General features: G+C 34.7%; 1 protein-coding gene across 3 annotated transcripts in view; it reads left to right on the top strand.

Moving 5' to 3' along the window:
* MOGAT3 (monoacylglycerol O-acyltransferase 3) overlaps nt 1-17968 on the top strand; it is a 208640-nt gene that overhangs the window by 12306 nt on the left and 178366 nt on the right. For all 3 annotated transcript variants that reach the window (XM_044077169.1, XM_044077170.1, XM_044077171.1), the window contains exons 3-4: nt 4243-4350; nt 5246-5316. In XM_044077169.1, coding sequence (XP_043933104.1) covers nt 4243-4350; nt 5246-5316 — 179 coding nt within the window. The remainder of the gene's footprint in view (nt 1-4242; nt 4351-5245; nt 5317-17968) is intronic.

The raw sequence follows: 17968 nt of genomic DNA, 5'->3' as shown, positions 1-17968 counted from the left end.
AGTTTTCAGCTGATAATGTGGGATCCCTAGACATTCTTAAGTAAGAGAGAGTGAAATTATTTTTGGTGCGCCCTGGTCCTACCCAGTGGCCTCTTCCCATTGAGCCATGCCTAGCTAGTGCAGCACTTACAGGAGGCCCCCAAGGGTATCCTCATTAGGTGCCAAGATCATGCCTTTTGACTGCCCTTAACCTGAAATAGTATTACTGAACTCTAGAATTTTCTTTGATTGGCAGGTTCCATATTGTGTCAGACTGTATGCTGCTGCTGTGGAACCCATGTAAAACAAAGGTCATCCCTTTTTATATTCGGGTGCAGCTTGAATCTGTGGATGGGCAACGAAAATTTACTAGAGAACTGCCCCTGTACTACTAATGGACAGAGGCAGCTCCTAAATGCTTTATCCCATGCAAGCCTCCCTCATATTATCTATGATATGATCCCAGTTATTCTTATTAGGGGTAATATATAATTATTGATCATGGAATAAGTAAGCTCAGTCACAAACCAAATGGGACAGATTAACTCTAGCACAAAAAGGACATTTTACAATTTTATTGTATGATTACCTGGTGCTTCAACACAACAGCCATTTCCTGCAGCACCCATCTGCTGGTGAATATCCCACTGCCTTCCATTTTTGTTCGTTAATGGGACCCCAAGTTACTCAAATTCTCCACTTTAGATAGTGGTTACCCTGTCACATGCAGACAGTAAGTCACTATTTACTGGAAGAGAACCATGACCCCTTTAATTTAGAGGTGCTGATTTTTGTTTGAATCGTGATGAACCCCTCCAGTGCACACCAGTGATCAGTCACTCAAGGTCAACAGATCACTATCACCTGGAAACTGAAATGCAGTCCGCACATCCTCAGACTGGATGTTATTCAAATCTCAGATGAGACTTCCTATTCAGTCCATGAAAATCATGAATAGCAGGAAAGAAATATGGCACACTGTTGGTAGAGTCCAATACCCACATTGAATTTGTTTGGCTTAATGCTGACACAACTGTTATTCTTCAGGTATAAGAACAGGATGGTATTCAGCAGTTGTAGGGCACTAGACTGTTGTAATATCCCCCATGAGACATTCTGAGGTTATGGTGAATATGTATTCTCCAGGTCAAAAATATATGACTGTTGTGGTAAATTCCCACAAAGCCTCCAGTAGCTTTGCAGGGATTAAGAGTTGATTAGAAGTGCTACAGCCATAAAGGAATCTGCATTACTTCAACTTAGAAGTTCTGCACATATACCCAAACCACCATAATGTGTTTTCTTTGATCTTTTCTGTAATTGGAGCTACTTTGGCTTCTGCTGTTATGTCCTCATTTTTTCATCAGTCCCACAGTGTACATCCTACCACCCATCTCCGGCACTTCATTTCCATCCCCTCTAGATCCCTCAGCTACTCTGCCTTTACTTTCCAGGTTTCTGTTTTATACAGTAGTACTGGTCGCATTGAGCTAAAGTCCATGGTTCTGACAGCAGTCATTCATCTCAGTGAGGCCATTCTGTAGGATGGTAAGCATCACTTGAGGAGTAAATAATAGCTTCCAACTTTCAATCATCTGTGAACTTTGTCAGGCAGCGTCCCTCTGTGTTGGCCTGGACTTCTATTGGGTATGGCGAGATCCGTGCATTGGTGTATGATTCAGCGGTCATGCAGCTATTCTCCATTTGCATGGGTGCTGTGAAGTTAGCCACCTCTGTTTTTAGGAGCCCAAAGTTAGCTTTGGAGAAGTTTTTCATGGTGGTTACCTTTACAGGGGGATGGGGGGGGGGTGGGAGGGATGTGGATTTACAAGGTGATTAGTTTGTGGTCTGATCTAACCAGGGAGGAGTTGACTATTGGTGTAGAGCAACAGTTGCCCATGTTAGTAATGACCAGGTTAAGGATGTTGCTACCTCTAGTGGGGGGTAAGAACAAGCTGGTCCAGGACATTGGAAAAAATGAATTCCAGGAAACATTGGCAAGTGTACTGGTACATGAGTAGTTTTCCCAGTTAATGGAGGGGTAGTTGAAGTCGTCCAGTATGAGAGTGTTAGGTTGTACCCTAATATTCTCCAGGGTGCTTAGGAATGTGGAGTGTGTGTCTTGGGACATGGTTGGGGACCTATAGCAGGCTATGACCTGAATCACTGTCTTACCCATTGTTAGCTGCACCTGAAGTGTCTCTGATGCATTTTGTTGGGCTACCAGCCAGTCTGGAGGTGTGCACATCTTTTATGGATATGGAAACACTACCACCTTTGGAGCTTCGGTCCAAGTTCTGGGGCCAAAAGGTGTGGAATAAGTTATAGCCTGGTAGTGCAGGGGTGCTTTCTGCTGGCTTGAACCAGGTTTCTGTTACAGCACAAATGTCGATGTTCTCCATTTTAATGTGTGCCTTGAGTGAGTGCATTTTGAGATTTAGACTTCTAGCACTGAGCAGCATGACCCTCAGATTGCATTTGTTTGTAGCTGTTCCAGTGGTAATTTGGTCTTTGGAACACAGCCTAATAAAGGCACTTTTTCCATCTCTTAACTTTTCTGGTTTAAAAGCCCGCATGTATGACAAAATATTGCAGACATGAGTACAGAGTTTCATTCCAAAACATGACTCGCATAAGTAAAATATAACATTGGCCCAGACCTACTAAAAGTAAGTCTCTGATGAAATTGTGATTATAACACAATTTCTAGATGTCACAGACCAGACTACCCATTGCATATGAAAAGATGACCACTCTAGTTGCCATGGGAGGAAGGACCTGGACCATGGCTTTAATCACAGATAAATGGCCAGGATGCCCATGCAGTGGTTGATGGATGATTACCATGAGAGATAACAAGAGAATTACTAGTGTGATGACCACTGCAAATCTTGCGTCATTTTTTGAGGTCCTCCATATTTGCTTTTGTAGGCCAAATAGCATAAGAGCATCTAGGCTTGAATAAGGGCGTGTACACAGAAATTTGCCTTGCTAGATGAATGTAAACAGACAACTGTCCCAAACTGGAGACACTAGAGTATGATGCTTAGCTTGGGTGAGCTGCTGAGAGCTTGTATTGGACAGATTGATCTGCCTTTATAAGATTTTCAGGTGGCTGGATAAGGGTGCAGAGGCATGAAGTAGAATGCAGGAGTGGGAAACAGTACACGTATTATGTATATGTACATGTATAAGCTTTAGTGTTTTTATATATACTTAATATTTAATAGGCTATTCAGCCAACAGTCTGCTGCAATCATTATACAACTAATGGTGTAGCATCCTTTTGTTATGATATGTAGTGTGAAGATGTATATGGCAGGTGTTATTCTCTTCAGAAGAGGGGCCATGAATGCAAGTGTTAGTTCCCATTGATGAGTGTTGTACATATACCTGGCTGAGTAGCACCAATATAACAACATAGTGCTTTTTGCATGGTCTGGCATTTCCATATTCACTTATTTGCTCTGTGTGTACAACTTTGGTTGGGCACAGTAGCAGGTGTGGTGCTTTTTTATCCCAGAAGAGAGGGTATCATACTCAAACAAATTATTCCTTATCTGTATTTGGTTATAATCAGGCTTCAGCCACCTTCAGTTATGCTCGTATGCAGGTCATGTCAGAGTGGGTGACAACCTTATATACTAAAGACATGTTGGCTGCCTGACAAATCTTTCATCACAGAGTTAACTCATCATAATTTATTGGAACATTTTAGCAAAATCATTTAGAGAAACACCCTATTGTATTTCATTACTGGATTTTTTTTTTTGTTTTTTTTATTTGAAATTCGTGTAATGAAGCTAGTCAGCATATGGCAGACTGGAACCATGCAGAAAAGCAGTTGAGGGTTAATGAGCGCCTCTTTAAAGATGAACCTGCAAATCTTCCCCTCTAATTACTGGAGGAAGGTCAATTTGCAGTTTGAAAATTTTAAACACTTAGCAAGTATTTTTCCCTTGGTTTCTCTTGCAGTATTTTTTTCCTACTGTGGTATCTGGATTATGCTTCATGCTGTCATTTTAATTACATTTAGATGATGAGCATCTCTTTCCAAACTGCCCATTGTAGTCTGCACAAGAGATTACAGTTAATGTGACCTTCATTTAGGCTTGTAGAAAGCTGTCTGGGGACATTGGGGTTTTCTCTGTTCCTGTTTCTGATAGGTAGATTTAAATTGTGTCTGGCAGGAGAAAGACATGCTTACTACTGAAAGCTGCATTTCATTGTATGATTATACTTATTTTTAATTGTTTTTAATAGGGTTTTCCTTTGCACTGCTGTTCATCTACTTGATGTTTACGTCTCTATGGATAATACCTGTTGTGTACGGCACTTGGTTATTCTTTGACTGGAACACACCGGAACAAGGTACGGTAATGTGCAGTTTCACTGTGTATGCTGTTATCCAAATTCCATTCTTGCAGGAAATATCCAAGAGTTCTCCTTCACGTATTTATTTTTTTAATAGTGGTACAGATTGTATTGCAATTAAAGCAGAACTTTATAACTTGCCGCCTGATTGCATGACTAATTTCAAAGCAGTTTCCTTGAAGTCAGTCTTGGAAATAGTATGTACTCTAGAAGACCAATTATATTCAATATTTTTCCCCCTAAAAGTTGCTTAACTCCCTATGCACACAAGACAGGTAAGCTTCCCATTCTGTTGCAGTATGAGATCCATTCATTCCCCTCATGGGACAAGTCATACACTGAGAATGGTGATGCCACCTGCTGTGGAGTTTTGCCTTTTTTTGTTATGCACCTTTGAATCTCTGCTGTGGCTGTGACTTTGTGCACCATGGCACAAGCACTAGCAAGACACGCTCTACATAGGCAGCATTTGGTTGCATGGTACTACATGTGGCATTAGCAAGGTCTCCTGCACTTTGTCTTCTGTCCTGTTTGGTTGTTACAGCCTGTTGTTGTTGTTTGCCAGAATATTGCACAGCAAGTTGCCTGTTGGATTTTTTTTAATTTCCATAAGGAATTATTCTAGCCAGCCACAAACAAAGTCTAGCTTCACATTGAGACTTAAACCAGCTTCATATTTTGTTGTCATAATTTCTTTATTTTTGCGGGGGGGGGGTGATAATAGCTGTTTTTTCTTCAGCTACCAGTACTCCCTGTTGCAGTAGAATATTTATACAGTGATAGAATATAACTACTTTTATACACATCATCTTCTGAAATTCACTGACTTGAGTGTACATGGAAGGCTTTTTATGTATTTTGCACTTTATAAGTAAGCCATATGTCTTTGTAGGAGGTCGGAGATTTGACTGGGTCAGAAGATGGGCAGTATGGAAGCACCATCGGGATTATTTCCCAATTAAGGTATGGTACTGTTTAAAACCACCATTGTGTTAGAACATTAAGTGAAATCAGCTAAACCTATATAATTCAGTTAAATCAGAACCTATTTGCTTATGAAGCAAAGCTGTATTAAAATCACAGTGTACTGAGATTGACACTGAAAAGATAGTGTGCATGTTATAAACACTTCTACAGTAGTATGAAATAAGATTTTCATAAATATTAGTACATTGTCAGTTATTTAAAAAAAAAGAGTAAAATATACAAAATACAACAAAACTACATATTTTTTGGGGGGAAGTCCCTGCATCTCCATAAGCCCTTACTTTGATGTACTGACTCTTGGAGGACAGCAAAATAAATTTTTCTTTTGCTTTTTCATGCAGTCTAAATTTATACTTCATGAGGAAAAGATTATATGAAAGACAATTTCAACAAATCAGATAGGGAAAGTGGAACGATCACAGTGGTATAAGATCACTGAAGGTAAAATCTTGTACACAATTTTCAAATATAAATTTTTACCATCTCAGGAGAAGTGGAACTATGAGCGGGCTTGTTTTGCAATTTCAGCTGAAGGAAGCCCAGAGTGTTTGCTGCTTAATTTGATTTCATCATGTTGTAAATTATATTTATATTTTATAATGTTTTTAAGAACCTGGTTTAGAATTTAGATTTGTTCTATGGCTGTTTGAAATGCAGAGTCTGGTGTTTTGTAGACTAGATGCTTGTTGGGTGTTTGATTCATGGAGTCTGCAGATTTGCTTTTTGTATGCATTTATTTGAAAAACTGCTCACAGGCAGGTTTTAGAAATATTATTTTTACTTTTTTTTTTTTTTTTTTTTTGATGGGACCTATGCTATCATTATTTGTTTTTTTTTTTTACTTTTCAAGTGACTAAAGCACAGTTTTATATTTGTAGAGTAGGATTTGTACTTGTATCTAAATATGTATATGTATGCATATGTAAATGTGTGTGGGTACAAAGATGCTGGTCATAGGTACAGGTAGAAATTCACCATTTATTTATTGACTTCCCTATACTTCAGTGAGTGCAAACCATGTGAGTTAATGCCTAGTTTCTTTCAACTTGCCAATGTCAAACTTTTCACTTTTCCTAGATAAAATCCCTGCTGATAAAGATTTCTTTGTTGAGAAAATTTACTTTTTTCATGTTTGAGCTGCCATGAAGATGGCATGTATAAGTTCAGAGCGTATGCGGGGCATTTCACTTTTTTATCCAGTTGAGTTCATGACCATCTGAAATTAACAAGTAGATTTATTGCTGAGTTGTCTGTCAGTGAGTCAGGTTGGAAGATACTTACCCAAACTGAAATGATGCTCTACATTTAACAGGGCTGGGATATCCTAGAAACCAACTGAGACTGTATGAAAAATATATATGTAAGGTGAATAAGGAGAAAGCTCGGAGAGGGGGAGTTAAAGATGAGTAGATATGAAGGAGAACATCATTTTGGGGAAATTTAGTAGGTTCCTTGACTTGTAATTGAAAGAAGCTAAACACGGTTAATGCCAGGAATGTACGTCATGTGATAGAAATGAAATAGAATTACACCTTCAGATTTGAATGAAAGCTTTGAACAATTTATACAATTGTAAAATTAAAAGGAGAGATGCATATCTTGCATAGTTCAGTATACTATCAGTGTACTTAGAATATTCTGAGCACAAAATAACTCTCAAAACATGCTATTATTCATACTCCTTTAAAAGCGTCCGACCCCAACATTTGTGTTAGGACATTCACTAAAAACTCTTAAACTTTGCCAATGTTACACATTCCCAGAAACTGTGTTCCTAGTCTCCCTTTTCATTCCCTTCCCATCTCCTAGTTTATTTTTTTTTATTTGAAGTTTGTTTGCCAGGATGGTCCATTGGGCCAAAAGAGGCCATTTTCAATAGAGTCCTGGGGACAAAAGCTCCGTAGATACAATGTATAAAATAACAGGTTGTTATAGTACAAGAAGAGTACATGAAAACAAAGTATTTGATGATACAATTTAGAAGATGAAAAACAGAAATTATATATAACCATTATTAAAAGTTTACAAATGTATAGTCCCTATCATTGCTAAAATGGATGGTGGGTCTATTACAACAAGTAGGTATTTACAAGTCAATTACAAATGTAAAGAGCTTGTATTCTGCACTTGAAGGAAAATCTTCTGGAGGAGCCTATGTGGACTTGGAGTATCAATATACCTGTGCAGAAATTTTCCATACAAATATCCTAAGTCATCTGTACCTTGCTGTTCCTTTGTGACAGAGTAATCTCCCTTCTCAGTCTTTCTAAGCTCCTTTGATTGGATTTTGTAATTATCATGCAGTACTTTGTGCCTTACAAGTCATCCTTTTTTTTTTCTCCCACCCTGCCTTCATTATTATAAGCCCAGCTCTTGTGCCCCATTTTTGCCAGGTCAACCAGCTACTCCATGCCCCCTGAACTTATTCCAGTAATCACTGGGTCATATTTTATATTGTACCAAGTCTTCTGAACAGTTTGTGTTATATTTTCAACCATCTCTATATTTGATATTATACCAAATCTTCTGAACAATTTGTGTTGTATTTTCCCCATCTCCATATTTTATACCAAATCTTCTGAACAATTTGTGTTGTGTTTTCCCCATCTCCATATTTTATATTATACATGGTCTTCTGAACAGTTTGTGTTGTATTTTCCTATCTCCACATTTTATATTATGCCATGTCTTCTGAACAGTTTGTGTTTTATTTTCCCCATCTCCATATTTTTTCCCCATCTCCATATTTTATATTATACCAAGTCTTCTGAAGAGATTGTGTTGTATTTTCCCCATTTCCATATTTTATATTATACCAAGTCTTCTGAACAGTTTGTGCTGCATTTTCACCATCTCCTTATTTTATATTATGCCAAGTTTTCTTAATAGTTTGCATTGTATTTCCCCCATCTCCACATTTTATATTACACCATGTCTTCTGAGCAGTTTGTGCTGAATTTTCCTATCTCCGTATTTTATATTATTCTAAGTCTTCTGAACAGTTTGTGTTGTATTTTCCCAATCCCCATATTTTATATTATACCAAGTCTTCTGAACAGATTGTGTTCTATTTTCCCCATCTCCATATTTTATATTATGCCAAGTCTTGAACAGTTTGTGTTGTATTTCCCGTCTCCATATTTTATATTACACCAATTCTTCTGAACAGTTTGTGTTGTATTTTCCCCATATCCATATTTTATATTATAACAAGTTTTCGGAACAGTTTGTGGTGTATTTCCCGCATCTCCATATTTGATATTATACCAAGTCTTGTGAACAGTTTGTGTTGTATTTTCCCCATGTCCATATTTTATATTATACCAAGTCTTCTGAGCAGTTTTTGCTGTATTTTCCCCATCTCTATATTTTATATTATACCAAGTCTTCTGAACAGTTTGTGCTGTATTTTCCCCATCTCTATATTTTATATTATACCAAGTCTTCTGAACAGTTTGTGTTAAATTTTCATCCATCTCCATATTTTATATTATGCCAAGTCTTCTGAACAGTTTGTGTTGTATTTTCCCCTGCCACCATATGTTATATTATACAAATTCTGCTGAACAGTTTGTGTTGTACTTTCCCCATCTCCATATTTTATATTATACCAAGTCTTCTGAACAGTTTGTGTTGTATTTCCCCATCTCCATATTTTATATTACACCATATCTTCTGAGCAGTTTGTGTTGTATTTCCCCATCTACATATTTTATATTATGCCAAGTCTTCTGAACAGTTTGTGTTGCATTTTCCCCCATCTCCATATTTTATACTATACCAAGTCTTCTGAACAGTTTGTCTTGTATTTTCCTATCTCCATATTTATATTATGCCAAGTCTCCTGAACAGTTTGTGTTGCATTTTCCCCCATCTCCATATTTTATACTATACCAAGTCTTCTGAACAGTTTGTGTTGTATTTCCCCATCTACATATTTTATATTACACCATATCTTCTGAGAAGTTTGTGTTGTATTTTCCTATCTCCATATTTTATATTATTCCAAGTCTTCTGAACAGTTTGTGTTGTATTTTCCCCATCTGCATATTTTATATTATACCAAGTCTTCTGAACAGTTTGTGTTGTATTTTCCCCATCTCCGTATTTTATATTATACCAAGTCTTCTGAACAGTTTGTTTTGTATTTTCCACATCTCCATATTTTATATTATACCAAGTGTTCTGAATATTTTGTGTTGTATTTTCCTCATCTCCTTATTTTATATTATACCAAGCCTTCTGAACAGTTTGTATTGTTTTTCCCCCCATTTCCATATTTTATATTATACCAAGTCATCTGAACAGTTTGTGTTCTATTTTCTCCATCTCCATGTTTTATATTATACCAAGTCTTCTGAACAGTTTGTGTTGTATTTTCCCCATCCCCATATTTTATATTATACCAAGTCTTCTGAATAGTTTGTGTTGTATTTTCCCCCATCTCCATATTTTATATTATACCAAGTTTTCTGAATAGTTTTTCTTTTATTTTCCCCATCTCTATATTTTATATTATACGAAGTGTTCTGAACAGTTTGTGTTGTATTTTCCCCATCTCCATTTTTTGTATTATAGCAAGTCTTCTGAGCGGTTTGTTTTCCCCTTCTCCATATTTTATATTATAGCAAGTCTTTTTAACAGTTTGTGTTGTATTTTCCCCATCTCCATATTTTGTATTATACCAAGTCTTCTGAATAGTTTGTGTTGTATTTCCCCCATCTCCATATTTTATATTGCACCAAGTCTTCTGAACAGTTTGTATTTTTTCCCCATCTCCATATTGTGTATTATACCAAGTCTTCAGAACAATTTGTGTTGTATTTCCCCATCTCCATATTTGATATTATACAAAAGTCTTCTGAATAGTTTGTGTTGTATTTCCACCATCTCCATATCTTATATGATACCAAGTCTTTTGTACAGTTTGTGTTGTAATTTTCCCCATCTCCACATTTTATATTATACCACATCTTCTGAACAGTTTGTGTTGTATTTACCCCATCTCCATATTTTATATTATAACAAGTTTTCGGAACAGTTTTTGTTGTATTTTCCCCATCTCCATATTTGATATTATACCAAGTCTTGTGAACAGTTTGTGTTGTATTTTCCCCATGTCCATATTTTATATTATACCAAGTCTTCTGAGCAGTTTTTGCTGTATTTTCCCCATCTCTGTATTTTATATTATACCAAGTCTTCTGAACAGTTTGTGTTGTATTTTTCCCCATCTCCATATTTTATATTATAGCAAGTCTTTTTAACAGTTTGTGTTGTATTTTCCCCATCTCCATATTTTATATTGTACCAAGTCTTCTGAACAGTTTGTTTCGGTTGTATTTCCCCCATCTCCATATTTTGTATTATACCAAGTCTTCTGAATAGTTTGTGTTGTATTTTCCCCATCTCCATATTTTATGATATACCAAGTCTTCTTAACTGTTTTTGTTGTATTTCCCCATCTCCATATTTGATATTATACCAAGTCTTGTGAACAGTTTGTGTTGTATTTTCCCCATCTCCATATTTTATGATATACCAAGTCTTCTTAACTGTTTCTGTTGTGTTTTCCCCATCTCCATATTTTATATTATGCCAAGTCTTCAGAACAGTTTGTGTTGTATATCCCCATCTATATATGTTATATTATACCAAGTATTCTGAACAGTTTTTGTTGTATTTTCCCCCATCTCCATTTTTTATAATATATCAAGTCTTTTGAACAGTTTGTTTTGTATTTTCCCCTGTCTCCGAATTTTTATACCAAGTCTTCTGAACAGTTTGTGTTGTATTTCCCCCATCTCCATATTTTATATTATACCAAGTCTTCTGAATAGTTTGTGTTGTATTTTCCCCATCTCCATATTTTATATTATACCAAGTCATCTGAACAGTTTGTGGTGTATTTTCCCCAATCTCCATATTTTATATTATACCAAGTCTTCTGAATAGTTTTGTTGGATTTTCCCCATCTCCATATTTTATATTATATCAAGTCTTCTGAATAGTTTGTGTTGTATTTTCCCCCATCTCCATATTTTATATTATACCAAGTAGTTTGAACAGTTTGTGTTTTATTTTCCCAGTCTCCATATTTTATATTATACCAAGTCTTCAGAACAGTTTGTGTTCCATATTTTATATTATACCAAGTCTTCAGAACAGTTTGTGTTGTATTTCCCCCGTCTCCATATTTTATATTATATCAAGTCTTCTGAATATTTTGTGTTGTATTTACCCCATCTCCATATTTTATATTATAAGAAGCCTTCGGAATAGTTTGTGATGTATTTCCCACATCTCCATATTTTATATTATACCAAGTCTTTTTAATTGTTTGTGTTGTATTTCCCCATCTCCAGATTTTATATTATACCAAGTCTTCTGAACAGTTTGTGATGTACTTTCACCATCTCCATATTTTCTATTATACCAAGTGTTCTGAACAGTTTGTTTTTTTTATTTTACCCATCTCCATATTCTATATTATACCAAGTCTTCTGAACATTTTGTTTTGTATTTTCCACATCTCCATATTTTATATTATACCAAGCCTTATGAATTGTTTGTGTTGTATATCCCCCATCTCCATATTTTATATTATACCAAGTCTTCTTAACTGTTTGTGTTGTATTTTCCCCATCTCCATGTTTTATATTATACCAAGTCTTCTGAACAGTTTGTGTTGTATTTCCCCATCTCCATATTCTATGTTATACCAAGTCTTCTGAACAATTTGTTTTGTATTTTAATTCAGCTCCATATTTTATATTATACCAAGTCTTCTGAACAGTTTGTGTTGTGTTTTCACCATGTCTATATTTTATATTATACCAAGTCTTCTGAACAGTTTGTGTTGTATTTTCCTCGCCACTATATTTTATATTATAACAATTCTGCTGAACCGTTTGTATTGTACTTTCCCCATCGCCATAGTTTATATTATACCAAGTCTTCTGAACAGTTTATGTTGTATTTTCCCCCATCTCCATATTTTATATCATACCAAGTCTTCTGAACAATTTGTGTTGAATTTCCCCATCTCCGTATTTGATTATTATACAAAGCCTTCTGAACAGTTTGTGTTGTATTTCCCCCATCTCCATATTTTATATTGTACCAAGTCTTCTGAATAGTTTTGTTGGATTTTCCCCATCTCCATATTTTGTATTATACCAAGTCTTCTGAATAGTTTATGTTGTATTTTCCCCCTCTCCATATCTTATATGATACCAACTCTTTTGTACAGTTTATGTTGTAATTTCCCCCATCTCCATATAGTATATTATACCAAGTCTTCTTAACAGTTTGTGTTGTATTTTCCCCATGTCTATAATGTATATTATACCCAGTCTTCCAAACAGTTTGTGTATTTTCCCCCTCTCCATATTTTATATTATACCAAGTCTTCTGAATAGTTTTGTTGGATTTTCCCCCATCTCCATATTTTGTATTATTGTGTTGTATTTTCCCCCTCTCCATATTTGATATTATACCAAGTATTCTGAACAGTTTGTTTTAGATTTCCCCTTCTCCATATTTTATATTAAACAAAGTCTTCTGAATAGTTTGTGATGTATTTCCCCCATCTCCATATCTTATATGATACCAAGTCTTTTGTACAGTTTGTGTTGTATTTTCCCCCATCTCCATATTTTATATTATACCATGTCTTCTGAACAGTTTGTGTTGTATTTACCCCATCTCCATATTTTAAATTATAACAGGTCTTCAGAACAGTTTGTGATGTATTTCCCACATCTCTATATTTTATATTATACCAAGTCTTCTTAACTGTTTGTGTTGTATTTTCCCCATCTCCATGTTTTATATTATACCAAGTCTTCTGAACAGTTTGTTATATTTCCCCCTTCTCCATATTTTGTATTATACCAAGTCTTCTGAATAGTTTGTGTTGTATTTTCCCCCTCTTCATATTTTATATTATACCAAGTGTTCTGAACAGTTTGTGTTGTATTTTCCCCATCTCCATATTTGATATTATACCAAGTCTTCTGAACAGTTTGTTATATTTCCCCCTGCTCCATATTTTATATTATACCAAGTCTTCTGAATAGTTTGTGTTGTATTTTCCCCCTCTTCATATTTTATATTATACCAAGTCTTCGGAACAGTTTGTGTTGTATTTTCCCCATCTCCATATCTTATATGATACCAACTCTTTTGTGCAGTTTATGTTGTAATTTCCCCCATCTCCATATATTATATTATACCAAGTCTTCTTAACCGTTTGTGTTGTATTTTCCCCATCTCCATATTTTATATTATCCAAGTCTTCTGAACAGTTTGTGTTGTATTTTCCCCCATCTCCATATTGTATATTCTACCAAGTCTTCTGAGCAGGTTGTGTTGCATTATCCCCATCTCTATATTTTGTATTATACCAAGTCTTCTGAACAGTTTGTGTTGTATTTTCCCCATGTCTATAATGTATATTATACCCAGTCTTCCGAACAGTTTGTGGTGTATTTTCCCCCTCTCCATATTTGATATTATACCAAGTGTTCTGAACAGTTTGTGTTATATTTTCTCCATCTCCATATTTTATATTATACCAAGTTTTCTGAATAGTTTGTGCTGTATTTCCCCCATCTCCATATTTCATATCATACCAAGTCTTCTGAACAATTTGTGTTGAATTTCCCTATCTCCATATTTGATATTATACCAAGTATTCTGAACAGTTTGTTTTATATTTCCCCTTCTCCATATTTTATATTAAACAAAGTCTTCTGAATAGTTTGTGATGTATTTCCCCCATATCTTGTATGATACCAAGTCTTTTGTACAGTTTGTGTTGTATTTTACCCAATCTCCATATTTTATATTATACCACATCTTCTAAAAAGTTTGTGTTGTATTTACCCCATCTCCATGTTTTATATTATAACAAGTCTCCAGAACAGTTTGTGTTGTATTTCTCCATCTCCATATTTTATATCATACCAAGTCTTCTGAACAATTTGTGTTGAATTTTCGCCATCTCCATATTTGATATTATATCAAGTCTTCGAAACAGTTTGTATTATATTTCCCTTTTCCTCATATTTTATATTATACAAAGTCTTCTGAATAGTTTGTGTTGTATTTCCCCCATCTCCATATCTTATATGATATCAAGTCTTTTGTACAGTTTATGTTGTAATTTCTCCCATCTCCATATTTTATATTATACCACGTCTTCAGAACAGTTTGTGATGTATTTCCCCCATCTCCATATTTTATATTATACCAAGTCTTCTTAACCGTTTGTGTTATATTTTCCCCATCTCCATATGTTATATTATACCAAGTCTTTTGAACAGTTTGTGTTATATTTCCCCCATCTCCATATTTTATATTATACCAAGTCTTTGGAACAGTTTGTGTTGTATTTTCCCCATCTGTATATTTTATATTATACCAAGTCTTCTGAACAGTTTGTGTTGGATTAGCCCCATCTCCATATTTTGTATTATACCAAGTCTTCAGAACAGTTTGTGTTGTATTTCTCCCATCTCCATATTTTATATCATACCAAGTCTTCAGAACAGTTTGTGTTGAATTTTCCCATCTCCATATTTTATGTTATACAAAGTCTTCTGAATAGTTTGTGTTGTATTTCCCCCATCTCCATATCTTATGATACCAAGTCTTTTGCACAGTTTGTGTTGTAATTTCCCCCATCTCCATATTTTATATTCTACCACGTCTTCTGAACAGTTTGTGTTGTATTTTCCCCATCTCCATATTTTATATTATACAAAGTCTTCTGAGCAGTTTGTGCTGTTTTTTCCCCATCTCTATATTTTATATTACACCATGTCTTCTGAACAGTTTGTGTTGTATTTTCCCCACGTCTATAATTTATATTATACCAAGTCTTACGGACAGTTTGTGTTGTATTTCCCCCTTCGCCATATTTTATAATATACCAATTCTTCTGAAAAGGTTTTGTTGTACTTTCCCCATCTCCATATTATATATTATATGAAGTCTTCTGAACAGTTTGTGCTGTATTTTCCCCATCTTTTTATTTTATTTTATACCAAGTCTTCTGAACAGTTTGTGTTAAATTTTCTCCCATCTCCATATTTTATATTATACCAAGTCTTCTGACTAGTTTTGTTGGATTTTCCCCATCTCCATATGTTGTATTATGCCAAGTCTTCGGAAAAGTTTGTGTTGTATTTCCCCCATCTCCATATTTTATATTACACCAAGTCTTCTGAACAGTTTGTGTTGTATTTTCCCCATCTTTTTATTTTATTTTATACCAAGTCTTCTGAACAGTTTGTGTTAAATTTTCTCCCATCTCCATATTTTATATTATACCAAGTCTTCTGACTAGTTTTGTTGCATTTTTCCCCATCTCCATATTTTATATTGTACCAAGTCTTCTGAACAGTTTGTGTTGTATTTCTGCCATCTCCATATTTTATATTATACCAAGTCTTCTGAATAGTTTGTGTTGTATTTCTCCCATCTCCATATTTTATATTATACCAATTGTTTTGAACAGTTTGTGTTTTATTTTCATAATCTCCGTATTTTATGTTGCATCAAGTCTTCTGAACAGTTTTTGTTGTATTTTCCCCATCTCCATATTTTATATTATACCAAGTCTTCAGAACAGTTTGTGTTGTATTTTCCCCATCTACATATTTTATATTGTACCAAGTCTTCAGAACAGTTTGTGTTGTATTTTCACCCATCTCCATATTTTATATTGTACCAAGTCTTCTGAACAGTATTTGTTGTATTTTCCCCATCTCCATATTTTATATTATACCAAGTCTTTTGAACACTTTGTGTTGTGTTTTCACTTTCCCCATATTTTATATTATACCAAGTCTTCTGAATAGTTTTTGTTGTATTTTCCCCACCTCTATATTTTATATTATACCAAGTGTTCTGAACAGTTTGTGTTGGATTAGCCCCATCTCCATATTTTACATTATACCAAGTCTTCAGAACAGTTTGTGTTTTATTTCCCCCATCTCCATATTTTATATCATACCAAGTCTTCTGAACAATTTGTGTTGAATTTCCCCATCTCCGTATTTTATATTATACCAAGTCTTCAGAATAGTTTGTGTTCTATTTTCCCCATCTCCATATTTTATATTATTCCAAGTCTTATGAACAGTTTGTGTTGTATTTCCCCCATCTGCATATTTTATATTATACCAAGTCTTCTGAACAGTTTGTGTTGTATTTTGAACCATATCTATATATGATATTATACCAAGTCTTCTGAACAGATTGTGTTGTATTTTCCCCACCTCTGTATTTTATATCATACCAAGTCTTCTGAACAGTTTGTGTTGTATTTTCCCCACCTCTGTATTTTATATCATACCAAGTCTTCTGAACAGTTTGTGTTGTATTTTCCCATCTGCATATTTTATATTGTACCAAGTTTTCTGAACAGTTTGTGTTGTATTTCCCCATCTGCATATTTTATATTATACCAAGTCTTCTGAACAGTTTGTGTTGTATTTCCCCATCTCCATATTTTTTATTATACCAAGTCTTCTGAACAGTTTGTGTTGAATTTTCCCTCATCTTCATATTTTATATTATACCAAGTTTTCTGTACAGTTTGTGTTGCATTTTCACCATCTCCATATTTTAAATTATACCCAGACTTCTTAATAGTTTGCTTTGTATTACCCCCATTTCCATATTTTATGTTATACCAAGTCTTCTGATCAGTTTGTGTTGTATTTTCCTATCTCCATATTTTATATTATACCAAGTCTTCTTGACAGTTTGTGTTGTATTTTCCCCATCTCCATATTTTATATTATTCCATATCTTCTGAATAGTTTGTGTTGTATTTCTCCTATCTCCATATTTTATATCATACCAAGCCTTCTGAACAGTTTGTGTTGTATTTTCCCCATCTGCATCTTTTATATTATACCAAGTCTTCTGAACAGTTTGTGTTGTTTTTTCCCCATCTCCTTATTTTATATTTTATACCAAGTCTTCTGAACAGTTTGTGTTGTATTTTCCCCATCTCTATATTTTATATTATACCAAGTCTTCTGAACAGTTTGTATTGTATTTTCCCCATCTCTGTATTTTATATTATACCAAGTCTTCAGAACAGTATTTGTTGTATTTCCCCATCTCCATATTTTATATTATACCAAGTCTTCTGAACAGTTTGTGTTTTATTTTCCCCATCTCCATATTTTATATTATACCAAGTGTTCTGAACATTTTGTGTTGGATTAGCCCCATCTCCATATTTTATATTATACCAAGTCTTCTGAACAGTTTGTATTGTTTTTTCCCCATCTCCATATTTTATATTATACCAAGTCTTCTGAACAGTATTTGTTGCATTTCCCCCATCTCCATATTTTATATTATACCACGTCTTCTGAACAGTTTGTGTTGTATTTTCCCCACGTCTATAATTTATATTATACCAAGTCTTACGGACAGTTTGTGTTGTATTTCCCCCATCGCCATATTTTATAATATACCAATTCTTCTGAAAAGGTTTTGTTGTACTTTCCCCATCTCCATGTTATATATTATATGAAGTCTTCTGAACAGTTTGTGTTGTATTTTCCCCATCTTTTTATTTTATTTTATACCAAGTCTTCTG

The sequence above is a fragment of the Protopterus annectens genome, chromosome 7.part0, assembly GCF_019279795.1.
Source record: "Protopterus annectens isolate FY-2018-M chromosome 7.part0, PAN1.0, whole genome shotgun sequence".
NCBI classification, from domain to species: domain Eukaryota; kingdom Metazoa; phylum Chordata; order Ceratodontiformes; family Protopteridae; genus Protopterus; species Protopterus annectens.
The sequence above is the reverse complement of the archived record's forward strand: the minus strand, read 5'-3'. Positions and strand labels throughout refer to the sequence as shown.